The sequence below is a fragment of the Passer domesticus genome, chromosome 6, assembly GCF_036417665.1.
Source record: "Passer domesticus isolate bPasDom1 chromosome 6, bPasDom1.hap1, whole genome shotgun sequence".
NCBI classification, from domain to species: Eukaryota; Metazoa; Chordata; class Aves; order Passeriformes; family Passeridae; genus Passer; species Passer domesticus.
In genome coordinates, this window is record NC_087479.1 from 60,186,898 (window position 1) to 60,203,133 (window position 16,236).

A 16,236-nucleotide genomic window follows, 5' to 3' on the forward strand; every position below is an offset into this window, starting at 1 on the left:
CTGTATAAAACATCAATCTGTATTAAGACAGCTTCAATAGCTGGACAGTTCCAGAAAATTTTAATGCAATCTTAAAAAGAATTCAAAGGACGTTACTAACTTGAATTCTTTTTCCAAGATCAATGTCCCTCACCTTTACTACTTCTCAAGATTGGTATTTAAAGTTACAAAGTGTGAAGTACTTTGAAGTTATACTGGAGTTTAAATTAATTCTAACAATTCTTAACAGAATTACTGTTAAGAATTATGGACTATTAGTCCTTTAAAAGTATTGCCAGCACACTAAATACAGAAGGAAAAATACTTTATGTTTAATAAACAAGCCAATTACACAAGTGTTTGTTTAAAACAACCTTTACTGAAAGACTTGTTTGATTTATTCTTATTCTTTCTCACAACTCCATCCATAGCATACTGTGGAATTTCACAGTCTGTAGTATTTTTTTTTCAGGGTGGAAAAACTCAAACAAAAGAACTTCCACAGTTTTACTAAGCAACAGTTATGCTTGCCAGCATCAGTAAAGCTGGATCAAAAGAGACTACAAACATTAATGTAGAACAAAATTTTTGAATCATCATCAAATTAATTAAAAGGATATGGTATCTAAGTGACCTTTAAAAAGCACAGCAACAACATGGCAATTAAAGTAAAAAATTGATGTCAATGTTCTGTTCTTTCACTAACACTTTCAATAACACTATGAAAATTTAGCAGATGCGCCAGTAAAAAAAACAACCCAAATAAAACTATGTAATCTCATAAAAATCTCTCAAGTAAATGCTGAAGATTTTATCAGGAAGAAAATAACTGATTACTGCAGCCCTAAGGCAATAAAGTTGCATTTCCCCTCCCCTTGTACATGCACCAGTAGGACTCATTGAAGGGCAAAAGAAAAAAAAAAAACCAAAACAAAAAATAAACCAAAAAGCCAAAAAAAAGAAAAATCTTCTAGAACTTGCTAGCTGGTTCACTGCACAAAGACGAACACCCCAAGATGGAGTATCTAGGATGATACTTACCAGGGAACCAATTCTACCACTGGGGCATTATGTATTCTATGTGTGTATGATGCACTATTAGGACCATAATAGTACACACCACGCTAGCAAACGCCTGGCTGGAGCCATAGGGCCGGATGACCAGAGGGATATCCAGGTACGTGTCGATCCTCCAGCCTTCATAGCCACACTCTAGGCACCTCACATAGTCCTTCAGTTTGCCTTGGTACAGTTGATTTATAAGATCAGCCTGAAACAAACAGATGCAGCAACAGGGATTTTTTAAAAATGACCAATATCATACTTCTTTGGTTTTATAAGAAAATACCTTTTTGTCAATTAAGTCTTAATTGCATGGCTACACATTTAAAATACCATTCCCCAGCAGGACAACCATCTCCTGATTTCTTACTTTCCTCTGCCCAAAACATGTATCAAGCTTCTCAAATCATGTTACAGAAGTTTCAGTGTCCTTTACAGTCATGTCTTAAGTGACTACAAAAGCACCAAACTGAATTTTAAAACAAGCCTGATCTTGCAGACTGATCCTGCAGTCCTTTCCTGTGTTTCCAGAGACAATTTACCAATTACTCCTATTTGCCAAAACTGGCCTGCAAGAAGGTGGCCATTTATCAGAATGTATCCTGTGCCAGGAATATATTCCTAACTTTCTCCTGCATTAAGAAGGGAGAGCTTGAGCTTCAAGTGGCCACAATAAAGCCTAATAAATACTGACAGCAAGGAAGTTATTGTGGAAGTTACACAATCACTTTCTGTGCATCAAATAAAGACCGAGTATAATATTCCAGAGTGCAGAATATTCCACTTTTAACTGGGGGAGGAAAACAGATGCAACACACTCTTGAAAGTCATACATCACAGTAGCTTAACTATCGCACCGAACCAGAAAACTGGAAACTACTACAAATTTTCAGTAAGCTGATATTTAAAATTTAGTAAATTATTTTTACAATCATTAGAAAATCCAAACACCCACAATACTACATCACTGAATAAAGACAGTTTTTCCAAGCTTACCTGCTCCGTTTGCTTCCATTTCTGCTCCAAAGCATCAAACATGACTCTACAAAGCTCCTGCACATCATGCTGCTGCCATGCTGTTAAAAATTGAAGTTATTATTAGTTACAATAGGAGATGTTGTTAGTCCCAATACTGACTGTAGCCTGAGAATGCTTCCTAAGAAACTACTCACTGGTTCAAGTGTGTACCTACACTCCTACCTATTCACTGTTCAATTCCACAGGCAGCTGCCTCTCAATGTAGCAAGAAAAATAAGCAGCCAGCTTGCTCACTTTGTTTATACATAAACAAGAACTGTGTACACAAGCAAGAATATGTGAAAATACAGAAGTGCTAATGTACTCTAAATAGATAAAACAAACTGCTGCTGATTTCTGTCCAACTTTGTGCTGATTCTCCAAAACCCAACTTCTAACTTCTCATTATCATGTGGTAATGGAAAAACCAACAGGTTATGGGGGCAAAATTATAGCACACAAGTGTAAAAAAGGCACACATAGTGCTTGATTTGAAGTTGACAATAATATGGGTAATTCCATAAATGCAACATGGGCATTTGACACTTGTGATTCAAAACAGAAGCAAGTTTCCTATAAAGAATTACTTTTTTAGAAACAATTAACATGTGCAATGACAGTTTAATTACAAAAATTTGTGCTTTCTACTTTAACAGCCTAAAACTCACAAATGCCATTTCTTCAACAACCAAACACAGTGCACAAAAAAGTATCCATGTAGGCGATTTTGTTTCCACTGAAAAAGTAGATTCTATTAATCACTCTTAATTATTCTGGTATTTCCCCCATGAACAGCAGTTTAGCCCCTAGCAGGCAGCAGCTGAAGCAAACCACAGCAGTTTAACAGCTGCACATTACCTTCACTACTGTCCCATCCAAAACTCCGTGTAACGTCAGTTGTTTCAATTGCCCTTTTTTTGCTGGTCTGCAGTAAAACAAACAGTCTTTGAAGCTGGTAGGGAATACTCCTCTCAGGATCCTCTTCAGATTCCTCAAATTCCCACCTATTTGGAACACAAGATATTCGACAAATAAAACTGCTTTGAAAACATTAATCATAAAGGCATTAAATCAACATCTACTACGTTTCAGGTCTGCCATGTCACAGGTTAACTGCAGCTCTGTCTCTTGGGAGAAGTCAAATGCAGTTGCTTTTCATTTCTGCAGTAAATGGCAATGAAACTCTTCAAATGTACAAACATAAAAACAAAAATTTTGAAGACATTCACTGTACAGACATGAACTGCACTTAGCATCAAATTTAACTTTCAGTTTGATGTTCTCAAGATTCTTTAAAAAGCGTCCATGCCACAACCAGTAACTTGTATTTTACTGAAAAGCTGAAGCTTTTAAGCAGATATAATTTCTAAGTCTATCCAGCTTGACTTTCATTATCATTTCCAGTATCCAAACAAGGAAATTTTGACAGGTGAAATTCCAAAGGATCTCCTACCAATACGAACCAGCACAAATTTAAGAAGTTTTTTGATTCTATATACTCACTTATACAATGCATTTCTAAATTCAGGAGTCATGAAAAGTGTTTGCAGAAGGCTGTTCAAGTAGCAAGTCATTGCTTGATTTACCAGCCCCACATAACCTAAAAATATGAGAATAATGAGATGGAAATAATGCAAAAAGATGGCACATCAATTTAAGAGTTAAAACACTTGACAAGAAAACAATTCTGTGATAGTGTTCAAGAACTGCATTTGTCTGTTGTCATTTATTGCTATTTACACTATAAATGAAGGGAATGTTATAATTTCTGAGAACAACAGAGAATAATAGTTTATATAACAAAAATAATTCTCCTGAATGACATGAAGCTAGTTTTTTGATCACAATAAAAGTAATATTTAAGGCTGAATACTACACTTATGGGGATGTATGTAACTCTAAATAATAGCAGATTTAAATATTTTACAGAATAAACTAGAATTTTCTAAGAAACAATTGTGTATCTTGAAGCTTGCTGATTACTTTATGTCTGCTAAAAATATCCTAGCAATAATGTTATTATAATTTGTAGCTGCACTGCTTTTATTATTGTTTTCAAATCAGAAATAAAAAAAAAATCCCAGGTGCTCACACAACACTACTATTCTAAACCCTTCCCCCTTACAGAACTAATTAAAAAACTAACTGAACTACTAAAACAGTCATTTTTTACTAGCTGAAGATTATTTACTTATATTAATCTAAGCTGTAATTTTAAGATTTTCACCAAAATATCCAATATTAGCAACAACTGATAAGCAAGGAGCATATACTGAAGCATCATATATTACAGGAATTAAAAATGCCTGTTTATACTCTGAAAATTCTTGAAAAAAAAATAATCTCAGTACCATACTAGTAATGAAAAGGCAGCTACTTCACACACAGGCATTTTTTGTGAAGAGACTGAATCAGAACATTTGTACTTTATTTATTACTCTACACTAGATAAATCATCTTTTCAGTTTTATTAAATGAAAAAAAGGCAGATAAACTTTCTTATTTGCCAAAAAGCCTTAACCAGGTGAGTAGTGCAACACGAGTGCCAGCTTTGTGGCTGCTCAGTACCTTTACCCTCCCCACACTGTAATTTGCTGTCCCCTCCTGCCCTGCTGAGCAGCCTCCCAGAACCCCGGGCACTCCCCTCCCCAGGGTGTCTGCTGGCTGGGGGATGCAGGAGGAGCCTCCTGGGGAATCCTCCTGGAGGCAGAGAACCCTGCAGCCCCTGGCAGGAATTCCCAGGCCAAGCAGAGAGAGAAGTGGCAGGAGCCCGTCCAGTATCCAGCTGGAGTGAACACAGCTGGAGCTGGGCACTCTGCTGATCCAGCCCTGCTATGAACTAGGGATGAGCAGCACACCAACACTGCAAAGGAGGACCCTGACAGTCTGAATTACTCTGTTCCAAGTAAGGAAAGGATGGAACACAGTTCTTCCATTTCTAAAGTGATGGGAGAATATCATAAAAACCATGAATAAAAAAAATGTAACAGTGATGTGGGTATTTTTAAAATAAATTGCAATTTATTAAAAAAAATCTGAAGGTGCTGCTATTTGAAAATGTGCTAAAATTTTTACAAACTAGCATTGCCTTTACAAGAGAGAACAAAATACCTGTCTCTGATTTGCTCAGGACTGAAGAGTAAGAATAGCTTTGACTGACATAGTCATGGGTACATCCAATGGAGCCCTCTCTTGGAAGGGGGCCTATAAATCTCTCCTGTGCACCATCCTCTGCTGTACCTGACTCCTCCTGGAAACACAAACACACCCAGCATGAGCACAAGTTAGACAACACATTTTTACTGAAGTACCTATGAGATCCACTTTTCTCCCATGGCTAAGAAACCAGTTTTGCTAGGCACATCACACAATATTTTCAACATTGCAGATACACAGTGTAACTTTAGTTCTGCCTTTCAAATTCTCAAGCCCTTGACACATTGTTCTTTAGCACTGGCAGAAAGACAGGTCCTTTGGAACACTGCACAACCAAATACACTGTTACAATGGACACAACAAGCAAGCAAGTTGGCAATTCAGCATCTCGTGTGACTCAAGTTTTCTGCACTGCAATACAGAATAATATTTTTTCCAGACATACAAATTTCACTCCATTACTCTATCAGAACCAGTCTTAAATTCTGATCTTGAGCACAATTATTTACACATGGGTTTTTTTCCCCCTTTTTCAGGTAATTAAACTCCACAACAAAGGCTAAGTAAGCCACCATTAAGCTGATACAAGAGCTAAGTAATAAATATTAATATATCACTAGTCTATCCAATCTTTGATTTGAGTATACTGCAGCTGTGTGCATCATGTATTTGAGAAACAGAATATTTCAAATATTTGTTAAGGCAAACAGCGGCCTCTAGCAACACTTCCAACTCTTCTTTTGTATTTATGTATTTATTCATTTTTCCATAAAAATAAATGTGGAAGCAGCTCACTGCTGTCAGTGCAAGGCTGCCATTTCGGAGAATTCTGCCAGAAAGGCCTAACATTGTTTTCAACACCCAGAGGAAAGGGATTGGATATATGATTAAATATGTATTGTTAAGATTTAGCTCTGAATGTGTCAAAGATTAATTAATTATATAACCTTAGAAAATTGCTTGCAGCAAACATCACATAAATATCGATGAGCATGAACAGTGACAGCAAATCATTACTAAGGGAACTGGTCCCACTCAGGAGAAATGTGAACATAGATGTAAATACAGCCAAAGTCCGTTGAGAAGGTTCCCAAAGAAGCTTAGGATGCAATACCCAGCCCAGTTTTTTTTCATGTTCTGATCTTACACAAGCACTACAAAGAATATACACCTCTCCCACAACACTGGCTTGTGTAGCTGAGTGGAGATTTTACCTGCATTATGTGAGGCTGCTCGCCATCCTTGTCTGTCAAATGCAGAAAGTTCTTCTTCCCTGGCTCAAAACCAGCATCCAGAATGGTTTTGTCACTGTTCTGATCTATTGGAGTCTGCTAAAAAAGAGTAAAACAACAGAAACAACACTTGTTAGAAACAGATCTATATGCAATTAACAGATTCCATCCAAGTACATTGCTTGATGTGGTAGCTGACACAGTAAGACTACATGAAAATAAAAAATTATCCAGTAAACAAAACATACATCATCAGTACTGAAATAACCTGGGAACAGTTTAAGAAACACTACATTCTAATGCAGTTAGTTAATCTTAACACTTGGTTAATCTATTCAGGAGCCAAACACCATAAGTTTCTTGAGAACATCACATTATTCAGTGTCTTCCATAGCATGCAAACACTTTTCTTCTTTAAAAGAAGAAAAAAAAATTTACTTTCAGCAGGCATAAACATGACCTGAAATAAACTAATGACTACTTCTTAACAAATTTTAGAAAGTTTTCTATGTGCATCTATAGAAATAATATTAATTAAAATCAACACTGATTTACAATAAAGCGTAGGAGTGATACAAATAATTTTAAAAAAATATAATATATTCAAATAGGTCTAAGAAAGATCAGGACTCACTACACAACATGCTGCTGCTAAGAAGAAAACATTTCTCAAACAAGACCACAGGAAATTGAGATGGGTATTATTATTAAAAATACATACTGATAACAAAAACTAATATTGTATCTGAATGATCATATTAGTTTCTGTTTAATGATTAAACAGATGTATCATTAAAGAGCACACTTTGAGACTAAAATCCAGCCAAATCAACACAGTGGCATCAGCCTGCTGTGGCGCACCCAGTACAAAATGTAACAGGAATTAAACAGCACCATGCAAGACAGAAGGAGGTTTTCTGTACTGTGAAGTGCTGGCTAGGCAGAGGAAGCAGAAAGCTCAGCTGCCCTACCGTGTCGGCGACGCTGTCCCCATTGCCCCACACCAAATCAAAGGAGCCGGTGACGTAGCCCACTTTGGCAGCCACGTCCTCAAAGAGGCGCCTGAGCGGGGTGGAGGCTGGCAGGTTCAGGGTGACCCGCTCGTTCACCGTCTTGCAATTCGTGGTGTCCTGGATTATGCACAGCACCCTGGGCTCCTCAGCAGCACATTCTGCCTGCAATGACAGCACACAACAATTCAGGAGAAAAAGTAGGAACATTTAGGAGTTTAACTGAAAAATCAAAACAAGACTTCACCAATAAAATGCAGTATACTTTTAAAAACTAAGGTTCCTAAAACTGGACTTTATTTTCTGAAGTGAACATGAGAAAATGAAGAACCTTCCAGTTTTGAAAAATCTATTAAAAAAGCTTCATTTTCATAGAACAAGAAGGAATTTGTTCCAGTGTGGGGACAGAGAAACCACTCAGGTTCCACGCAGAATTCCAGCCAGCAACCGCATAGGAGACTCCTTCAAAATCAGGAACAGGCTTCTAAATCATCACTTCCAGCTTTGACACAATCATAAATCCTGCTGAGGCAGAATACACCTTTTGTGACTTTGAGGAATGCAATCCAGAAAATTTGCAAGCTTCCAAGCAACCCTGGAAGCTGACCACTAAACAAAAAGTTTCATAATCAAGCCACCTGATTATGAGTTGCAGGAGGTATTTTTCTGCCTGAACAAAGTAAGAAAATTAGCACTGACAAATGGCTACTGGACAAAGTAAAGAGTGTTTATATAAAAACTTCAATGTATCTGAAATCAGAACAATGATCTTGGATGAAAGTGATAATGGAATAATAATGAAAGTTTCTGGACCCAGGTAAGCCAAAAAACCCAGCATTTTCCAACACTAAAAACCTAGGAAGTCAAAAATCTAAGCATAATCAATTAATTATCTTAATTATCCAAAACTGTAGAACAAGAATAACTGATATTTAAATACACATCTCATAGGTAAGTAAAAGGAATTAGTCCTTCAGGCACTCAGCCCTTTCAAGCTGTAACACACAGAAGCATTAGTAATGCATTGCCAGAGTGCCCAAATCTCAGTCCATGGCTAAAGGCACAGCATCCAAAAAGGCAAAAATCCACATGCAGCGCTATCACAATTCTCAGTGGATAAGAACAACAAATGGCAATAATTACATTCATGCCCAGACTCTCAGCCACATCACAAGCAGCTTCTAGAGAATAGAGAACTACAAAGAAGACCTGAACATCTTCAGTTTTGTAGAATCCCCCGTATTTGTACACAACCAGCCTCACAACACAGATGAGCACCACCGAAGTGGTACAGCCCCTTTTGAGAGCTCTTACATCACCAAACCCTTGGAAAAGGAACACAGACATTCCAGCTGATGCTGCATGCCTTCATTACAGGGGATTGCAAGATCTGCTGGCAGTGTTCACACAGGGATAGAACAAAATGTGAGCTGACTACATCATCTATTCCTATCAGCGTCACAAAAAAGTTCTTAGAGGACGGCAAATAAAACCACCCTTGACCCAATCTGTGTGATGTTAGTTTGCTTTTGACTGGGATTTTTTTCAAGACTTTGGAGTCCAATTTCTTTAGGTTTATCAAATGAAATATCCTGTGTGGAAGCCTTCATTAACTGCATGCTCAAAAAGATTCAAAGTGTTATTTGAAGCAAATCTGTAACAATTCATACATTTAATCTTTATGGGAGAATTTTACGTTTACGAATTACTTCCCAAGAAGACACACAAAACTATTCCTGAAACATTAACTATACATTAAGAAGAAAACAGAGTTTGGAAGTGAAAGTAATTTTGACATATTATATCCTCACTTTCATCTACAGCACCCACAGAGACATACAGGGCTGTATTTAAGTAGACTAAAATTAAATTTCACCAGTGATTTCTTTTCTCGGGCTCTTCCCTTGAAATTTCCCAGCACAGCATTTTTTTTTTTCTTTGTTTGGGTTTTTTGTTTTTTGTTTTGTTTTTGGTTGTTGTTGTTTTTTGGGGGTTTTTTTCCCTTTTTTTCTGAAGAAGCACGTTCTCACTTTCACTGTGTGGTTAGGAAAGAGAAGGTAAAGCTTGTTCAGTGGTCTTCTTTTTTGATTTTTCTTTGAGAAGGTGAGCAGCAGCGAAGACCCAACAAACCTGTAAGATCAACCCATATCTACATGCAGGTGTCTCAGCAATGGTAAAGGCTTGCTCTGGGTGGGAGCCCACCCTCCTCTACAGAACACTGCAGGGGGGTTAAGAGACATTTACTACTATTCATACAGGATCATCTCAGAAAACAGAAGTTAATTCGGATGTAATTATCCCCACACTGATTTTGTATTGATGCTGTAACCTGATGGCTACTGTGTATAATCATGTCATGAGCAGTTCTCCACTGGAGACTCAATTCCTTGTGCTACTGCCTTTACATAACCAACACTGACTCTCTCCTCCCTGCAGGAGTTCCCTGGGAAGTGAACTCCTCCCACTCCCACTTTTCCTGGTACCCTGGATGGTGAATCAGTTGTGACTCGCATTAAAGTTGCTACTGGAAATAATTAGGCACACAGTATCTGAGGGATGGAAATAACATTAAGGGAACAAATTACAGATGATTACAGAAGATTTGCTGGTTGGGTTGCTGGATGTTGCACGTCACACAAATCCTCTCCTTGTTCACAGATGTAATTCTGACAGACTGAACTGGTTTAACGCAGGGTCAGTATAGCAAAGGGTATTAAGCTGTCATTCATTCACACTGTCACCACTTCAAGGCGTTAGTAGTAAATAGATAAAGCAAAAATAACCTCAGCCCAACTCTACTCACGAAGAGCATTCACACACACCAGCTGAACTAGGAGACAACAATCCAACACCTTGTCTGGGGCTACTTTACTACAGAAATAGCGTGAAAAGCACGACTGGCCAGTGATAGATCCCTCAGCTATTCTGACAGGCTGTTATCAAACCAAATCCACAACAGAAACACAGAAATTAATTTAAACCATTACATAATCTGATATATTACAAGAGCAAAACAACTCCTTTTTTAATGCAGAGATACAGAGAGCCAAAGCCTCACACACCAGGGTAAAAGCATATCAATACATAACTCAGTTTGAAGCTACCATTAAGACTGAATTTAATATGTACATCATCTTTGTATTCAAGAACATGCACCGAGTTCAGTGTCAATAGCTCATGCTTATGTTAAAATAAATAGAAGCTACAGCGTCATGCTGTTACTATGTTTCTTGGTTATCATTTTATAAAGCTGATTTCATCTGTCTACCTGTGAAAACTTCTTCTTCATTTCAGCAAAGATACTTTGTCTGCAACTCCAAAACATATCCTACAGTACATAAAAACAAAATTAACAAGTCATAATAACTGAAAGTTGTAAATTAACTTTTACTTTATACTATAAAAATATCATTACTGAGTTTGGAAACACCATTCACCAAATAACTCAAGAACCAATAGCCTATTTTAATATTTAAATTATCACAGGAGCAGTGTTAGAGAATGTCAGTTAAGTTATAATACACAGACTACATCTCATAAAGAAAGAGGTGAATGGATATGAAAATGTAAATTACAATTCAAGATACAGAATCATATTAACATGTTCCTTGATTATCTTTAAAACATGACACAGACATAGGAAAATATTTAACCTCAAATGGTTCAAGGGTAGAATTAGCATATAACCCTGTAATTCAGTTTATTAATGTATTTATAAATTATAAAGCTGCCTAGTTTCATATGAAACTGTTCTTTTCTACCTGAATTATTTCCTGTAGGGAAGTTTTATTATTATGAGCCCATTTTTAAGTATGCAGCTGAAGGTAGCAAAGAGATGAAGTTACTGACTTTATTCCTACCACTCTTAAAGAAAGCCTGCCCTGGTATCTCTGATGTATCGTCAAAAATTCAACAACAAACATTAACTGCACAAAACTGTCTTCTGACTAAACATCCAATTAACCAGTTTCTGAATCTCAAATGGTGTACTTTGTATTTCTCCAGAAAGGAAAAACAGGAAGTGAGAATGAAGATGCTCAAAACATCACTGATCTCCAAATTCCTTCAATTGTGCCCTCGGTAAAGATTATCAAAACAAAAAGCACTGACACGATCTTTACTGACATGCCCTATTTGCCCCACCAAATGACCTACAAAAAGAGCCCAAATTAGACTACTGCATTTAATTTCCCAGCAGGATGACACATAAGGCAGGATTTTTTTCTTAATGTACTGAAGATCCAATTTGGAAGTTTTTATATGACAAGACTGTGTCTAGCAGTTTCCTTTACACACCAGTCTGTAATTTCAGATTTGAGAGATTTCAGATTTAAATCACACAATTTAAATGTTTTGCTGCCTTCTGGTTTTACCTGCTCTTAATCAAAAGACATATACGTTTTGTTAAAATGACCCAAATGTTAATGGAGTCCCAGAACCACAAATCTGAAACTGGTTTGTAGTATTTTCATTGTTATCAAATACATTACCCTGTGTCAAGGACTTAATTAAGACTTCCAATTTTCCTCCTAATCAGGGACTCCAAAAAACCCTGACTTCAGCCTGAATTCCTTCTCTCCAGAGACAGGCAAGCTTAGTCTGGTACACACAGGGGCACATGTAATTTTGTAGTGTGCTATTGACTTGGTGCACACAGTGGAGGGTGGAAGGGAAGGACGGGCTCCAGGTATCACCTGCACAGAACTATCAACAGATTGCTTATTTTATAAAAATATTCTTGTGCTGGGTTCTCAGTTCTTGTTTTTTCAGTTAAGGTCTGCTGTAAGATGTTCAAGAGCTACTTCACTAAACAAATTCCATGTAACAGATCAAACAAATCAGATTTACAAATTATACTGTTTATATGATGTTCAGAAATTTTAGAAATAACTGAGAGCTTCTCTGAAAAGACAAATCACAAGTCACAGAATCACAAAACCATTTAGGTTGGAAAAGATTTCGATGATCACTGAGTCTAGCCTTTAACTGACCATTACCATGTCAACTAGACCAGGGCACAAAGCACCACATCCAGTTGTTTCATGAACATCTCCAGAGATGGGGACTCCACCACCTCCCTGAGCAGCCCTTTCCAATGCTTAACAATCCCTTCTGTGAAGAAATTCCTGCTGCTGTCCAAGCTGAACCTCCCCTGGTGCAGCTTGAGGCCGTGTCCTCTCATCCTGTCACTGGCTGCCTGGGAGGAGAGGCCGATCCCCACCTGGCTCCAGCCTCCTGTCAGGCATTCTAGAGAGTGGTGAGGTCTCCCTGAGCCTCCTTTTCTCCAGGCTGAACACCCCCAGCTCCCTCAACTGCTTCTGACAGGGCTTTTACCCTCCAGACCCTCCCAGCTCCACTGCCCTTCTCTGGATCCACTCCAGCCCCTCAATGTCCTTGTGGAACTGAGGGACCCAGAACTGGACACAGCACTGGAGGTGTGGGCTCACCAGTGCCCAGTGCAGGGGGACAGCCACTGCCCTGCCCCTGCTGGCCACACTACTGCTGATACAGGCCAGGGTGTCATGGGCCTCCGTGGCCACCTTCAGCTGCTGTCAATGAGCACCCCCAGGTCCTTTTCCACGGGGCCCCATTTCAGCCAGTCTCCCCAAAGCCTGCAGCAAAGCATGGGGTTGTGACCCAAGTGCAGGACACAGCACCTGCCTTGTTGAAATCACAAGGATGTGTCCAGCTCTCAAATGCAGCATTCTCTACTTTTCAATTAAAGTGTTCACTCAAACACTCTGATAAACTTTATGATAACCACTAGGTCAATTCTACATTTTACAAAAAAGCTCCTCTCAGCATGGAAATGTATTTCAGGTACAATTAAGAGACCAAAGGTCTTCTATAGACTTGCTTAATTTCACCCTGATAAAAGTTACTCTGGAATGCACCAAGCCAATTACTTATTACACCTCACAAAATCAACAGGCAATTAACTACACAGTTCAAGGCTTTCAGATTAACATACACGCTATTCACAGGCAAATCAGAAACACCTCACTGCCTTTCCTAGTAAGAAGCAAGAGCAACTACTCAGGTAGCAAGCACATCTATGTAGTACTTGGGAGAAGTCCTCAGAGCTTTATACTCAAAGCTCCATGCTGCTACTTTGCCAAAGTGTGACACAGTCACCAGTGGCTTAGGAAAACAAATTGCAGACCCTCAACTGCATAATTACCTAAAAGGCAAATGCAGACTGTTAATTAAGGCTATAATTCATAAAATCATCCTACAATTATTTTAGCACAGAAGTCTTCTCAGGCTAATATGTTGGTCAACAAATATTTGAAATTGTAATTTCAACTGTTAACTGTAGTTTAAAAAAAATATTGAAACACCGACACTTTCATCCCAAGTCACTCCACCTTGCTGAGGGTGGGAATCCTGTGGGATGGAGAGCATCCTCAGCAAGTCTGCTGATGACAATAAGCTGTTGGTGCTGTCAACATGTTGGATGGAAAAGATGACATCCTGAGGGACACTGACAGCTGGAGAGGTGTGGCTGTGTGACCTCATGAAGTTCAACAAAGCAAAGTGCAAGGTCCTACATCTGAGTTGAGGCAATGCCAAACACACCTAGAGGCTGTGCAGAGGTGATTGAGAGCAGCCCTGAGAAGTACTTGGGGGTGATGGCTGATGAAAAACTTACTATGAGCCAGCAGTGCGAGCTAGCAGCCCAGAAAGCCAAATGTATCCTGGGCTGCATCAAATGGAGTGCAACCAGCAGGTTAGGGGACTCCACTCTGCCCTCATGAGCCCCCACCCCAAGTGCTGGGGACATTTCTGGTGCCCACAGCATAAGGAGGACATGGAACTGCTGGAGCAAGTCCAGAGCAGGGACATGAAGTTGATAAGGGGTCTGGGTACCTCCTCTACAAAAACAGGCTGACAGAGCTGGGGCTGTTCAGCCTGGAGAAGAGCAAGCTGCACGAAGACCTCATAGCAGCAGTATCTGAAGGGCACACAAGGAAGCCAGAGAGAACTGCTCAGCAGGAACCGTAGTGGCAAGACAAGGACTAATAGGTTCACACTTAAAGGGTACATTTAGACTAGATATATGGAAGGAATTGTTTACATGATGGTGGCAAGGCACTGGCACAGTTCACCCGGGGAAGTTGTGAAATGCCCCATCCTGGAAGTGTTCACAGCCAGGCTGGATGGGGCCCTGAGTGACCAGCTCTTGTGGAAGGTGTCCTTGTTCATGGCAGGAGTGTGGAACTAGAGGATATTAAAGGTCCCTCCCAACCCACCCCATTCTATGGCCCTTTACACTGCTCCATTTCTAGAAAGGTGATGATGATAAAACTGCATGTAGAAGATTTCTGACTATTAGACCAGGCCTACAACAGGAACATGCAATCAACACACAGGTCTGACCTGGGTGGACATTCTAGAGGGCCATGCTACACAAAACTCACACCCCATGTACCTTCTAAAACGTATTTAATCTTTTTTCCAAGAAAGATCTGCACCTGTAAGATGCAGAGCATAAAGCATGTTGTTGCACTGAAGCAATTCAAGCTGTATTTCTGTATATACAAAGGCAGCATTGTTATTAGTGCCATCTGCAAGACAGACATTTGCTTTGACCATATAGGTTCTGTATTTGTTGAAAATAAAGGAACAATAAAAATAGAGTGTTACTAGATCTGTCACAACAATATTCAAATGTACAACTGCAGTGGTTTTAACACTGCATTTAGATGTGGCTTGCTATTTTTCAGCTTTGAATCACTGAGCTAATTAAACTTCTATAGCAGCATTTCACTATTTTAACTCCAGCTTCATTTTTATAAAATTACTTCCAGAGACTGAAAGCAAAAACTAAAACTAAGGTCAAACTTCATACAGATTCTACCCAATATTTCCAAATTCCAGGTCAAGAGTTGAACCAATAGATGTGTGAGGTTTTACTGCCAAGTAAATTTAATGGCCTATTGAGACTTAAAAGGATCACCACTGGAGAAGACTCTACATGTCCACACCCCGTAAATAATTCTCACAAATCACTGCAGTACAAAGGAAAGACAAAGAGATCAGTAGCAAGCAGCAGACATCAAGCTCACATTCACAGAATTATTTGGATGATTAAGCCTAAAACAGCAATTCTCAAACCTAATGTAGCTTCAGCAACTTCAGACTCCCCTATTAAATGCACATAAGTGACTACTGCCAGTCACATCACTGCTGGGCAAACTCTAGGGTGCACATTCCTGGTCTGTGTAAATGACTGGATGCACACTTCTAGCAATTACAAGGATAAGTGAAATCTGGGACCTTCAATGACACACAAGCAGTCTGCATCTGCACCTTTTACTTCTGAAGTATAATCACATAGTTGAAACAAGCTCCTGTTCAGCTGAACCATTGCTAGTGTCTGAATGTTTCTCTCTCAGCAATGACCAAATACTATCAAATCAGCTCCCTGAGAACCCACAACCACAATTTAGGCATTCTTCTACCTATTTCGAGAGGTCCAGTCCATTACGCTACACTGGATACATGTTGACAGCACTGCTTCCTGCAGAAAATGCAAGATCAAAGAGCCTTCCAACACACAGCAAATAAGGGGAGAACACTCAGTGAGCACTGCGGTATCATTTCCACCCATTCCCACCATTTCTCCTCTTTGCACCCTGTGCTTTTGAACCACAGACTCCAGAGAGTCCTTACAACCCAACACCCCCTTCTACCCCCAGCAGAGAAACTCACGCTCCATGTTTTTTTCCAAGCCCAAGGAAGCTCTTTTTAGAGGCCAACTTGCCTGGTGCAGCCAG

The 16,236-nt window shown here is 39.1% G+C and overlaps 1 protein-coding gene across 3 annotated transcripts in view; it reads right to left on the minus strand.

Annotated features, from left to right (window-relative positions):
• USP47 (ubiquitin specific peptidase 47) overlaps window positions 1-16,236 on the minus strand; it is a 51,946-nt gene that overhangs the window by 25,894 nt on the left and 9,816 nt on the right. For 2 of the 3 annotated variants that reach the window (XM_064426183.1, XM_064426181.1), the window contains exons 2-8: window positions 7,418-7,621; window positions 6,429-6,545; window positions 5,170-5,308; window positions 3,562-3,658; window positions 2,917-3,062; window positions 2,038-2,117; window positions 1,100-1,249 (exon numbers count right to left, since the gene is read on the minus strand). In XM_064426183.1, coding sequence (XP_064282253.1) covers window positions 1,100-1,249; window positions 2,038-2,117; window positions 2,917-3,062; window positions 3,562-3,658; window positions 5,170-5,308; window positions 6,429-6,545; window positions 7,418-7,621 — 933 coding nt within the window. The remainder of the gene's footprint in view (window positions 1-1,099; window positions 1,250-2,037; window positions 2,118-2,916; window positions 3,063-3,561; window positions 3,659-5,169; window positions 5,309-6,428; window positions 6,546-7,417; window positions 7,622-16,236) is intronic. The other variant, XM_064426182.1, reaches the window with a different exon arrangement.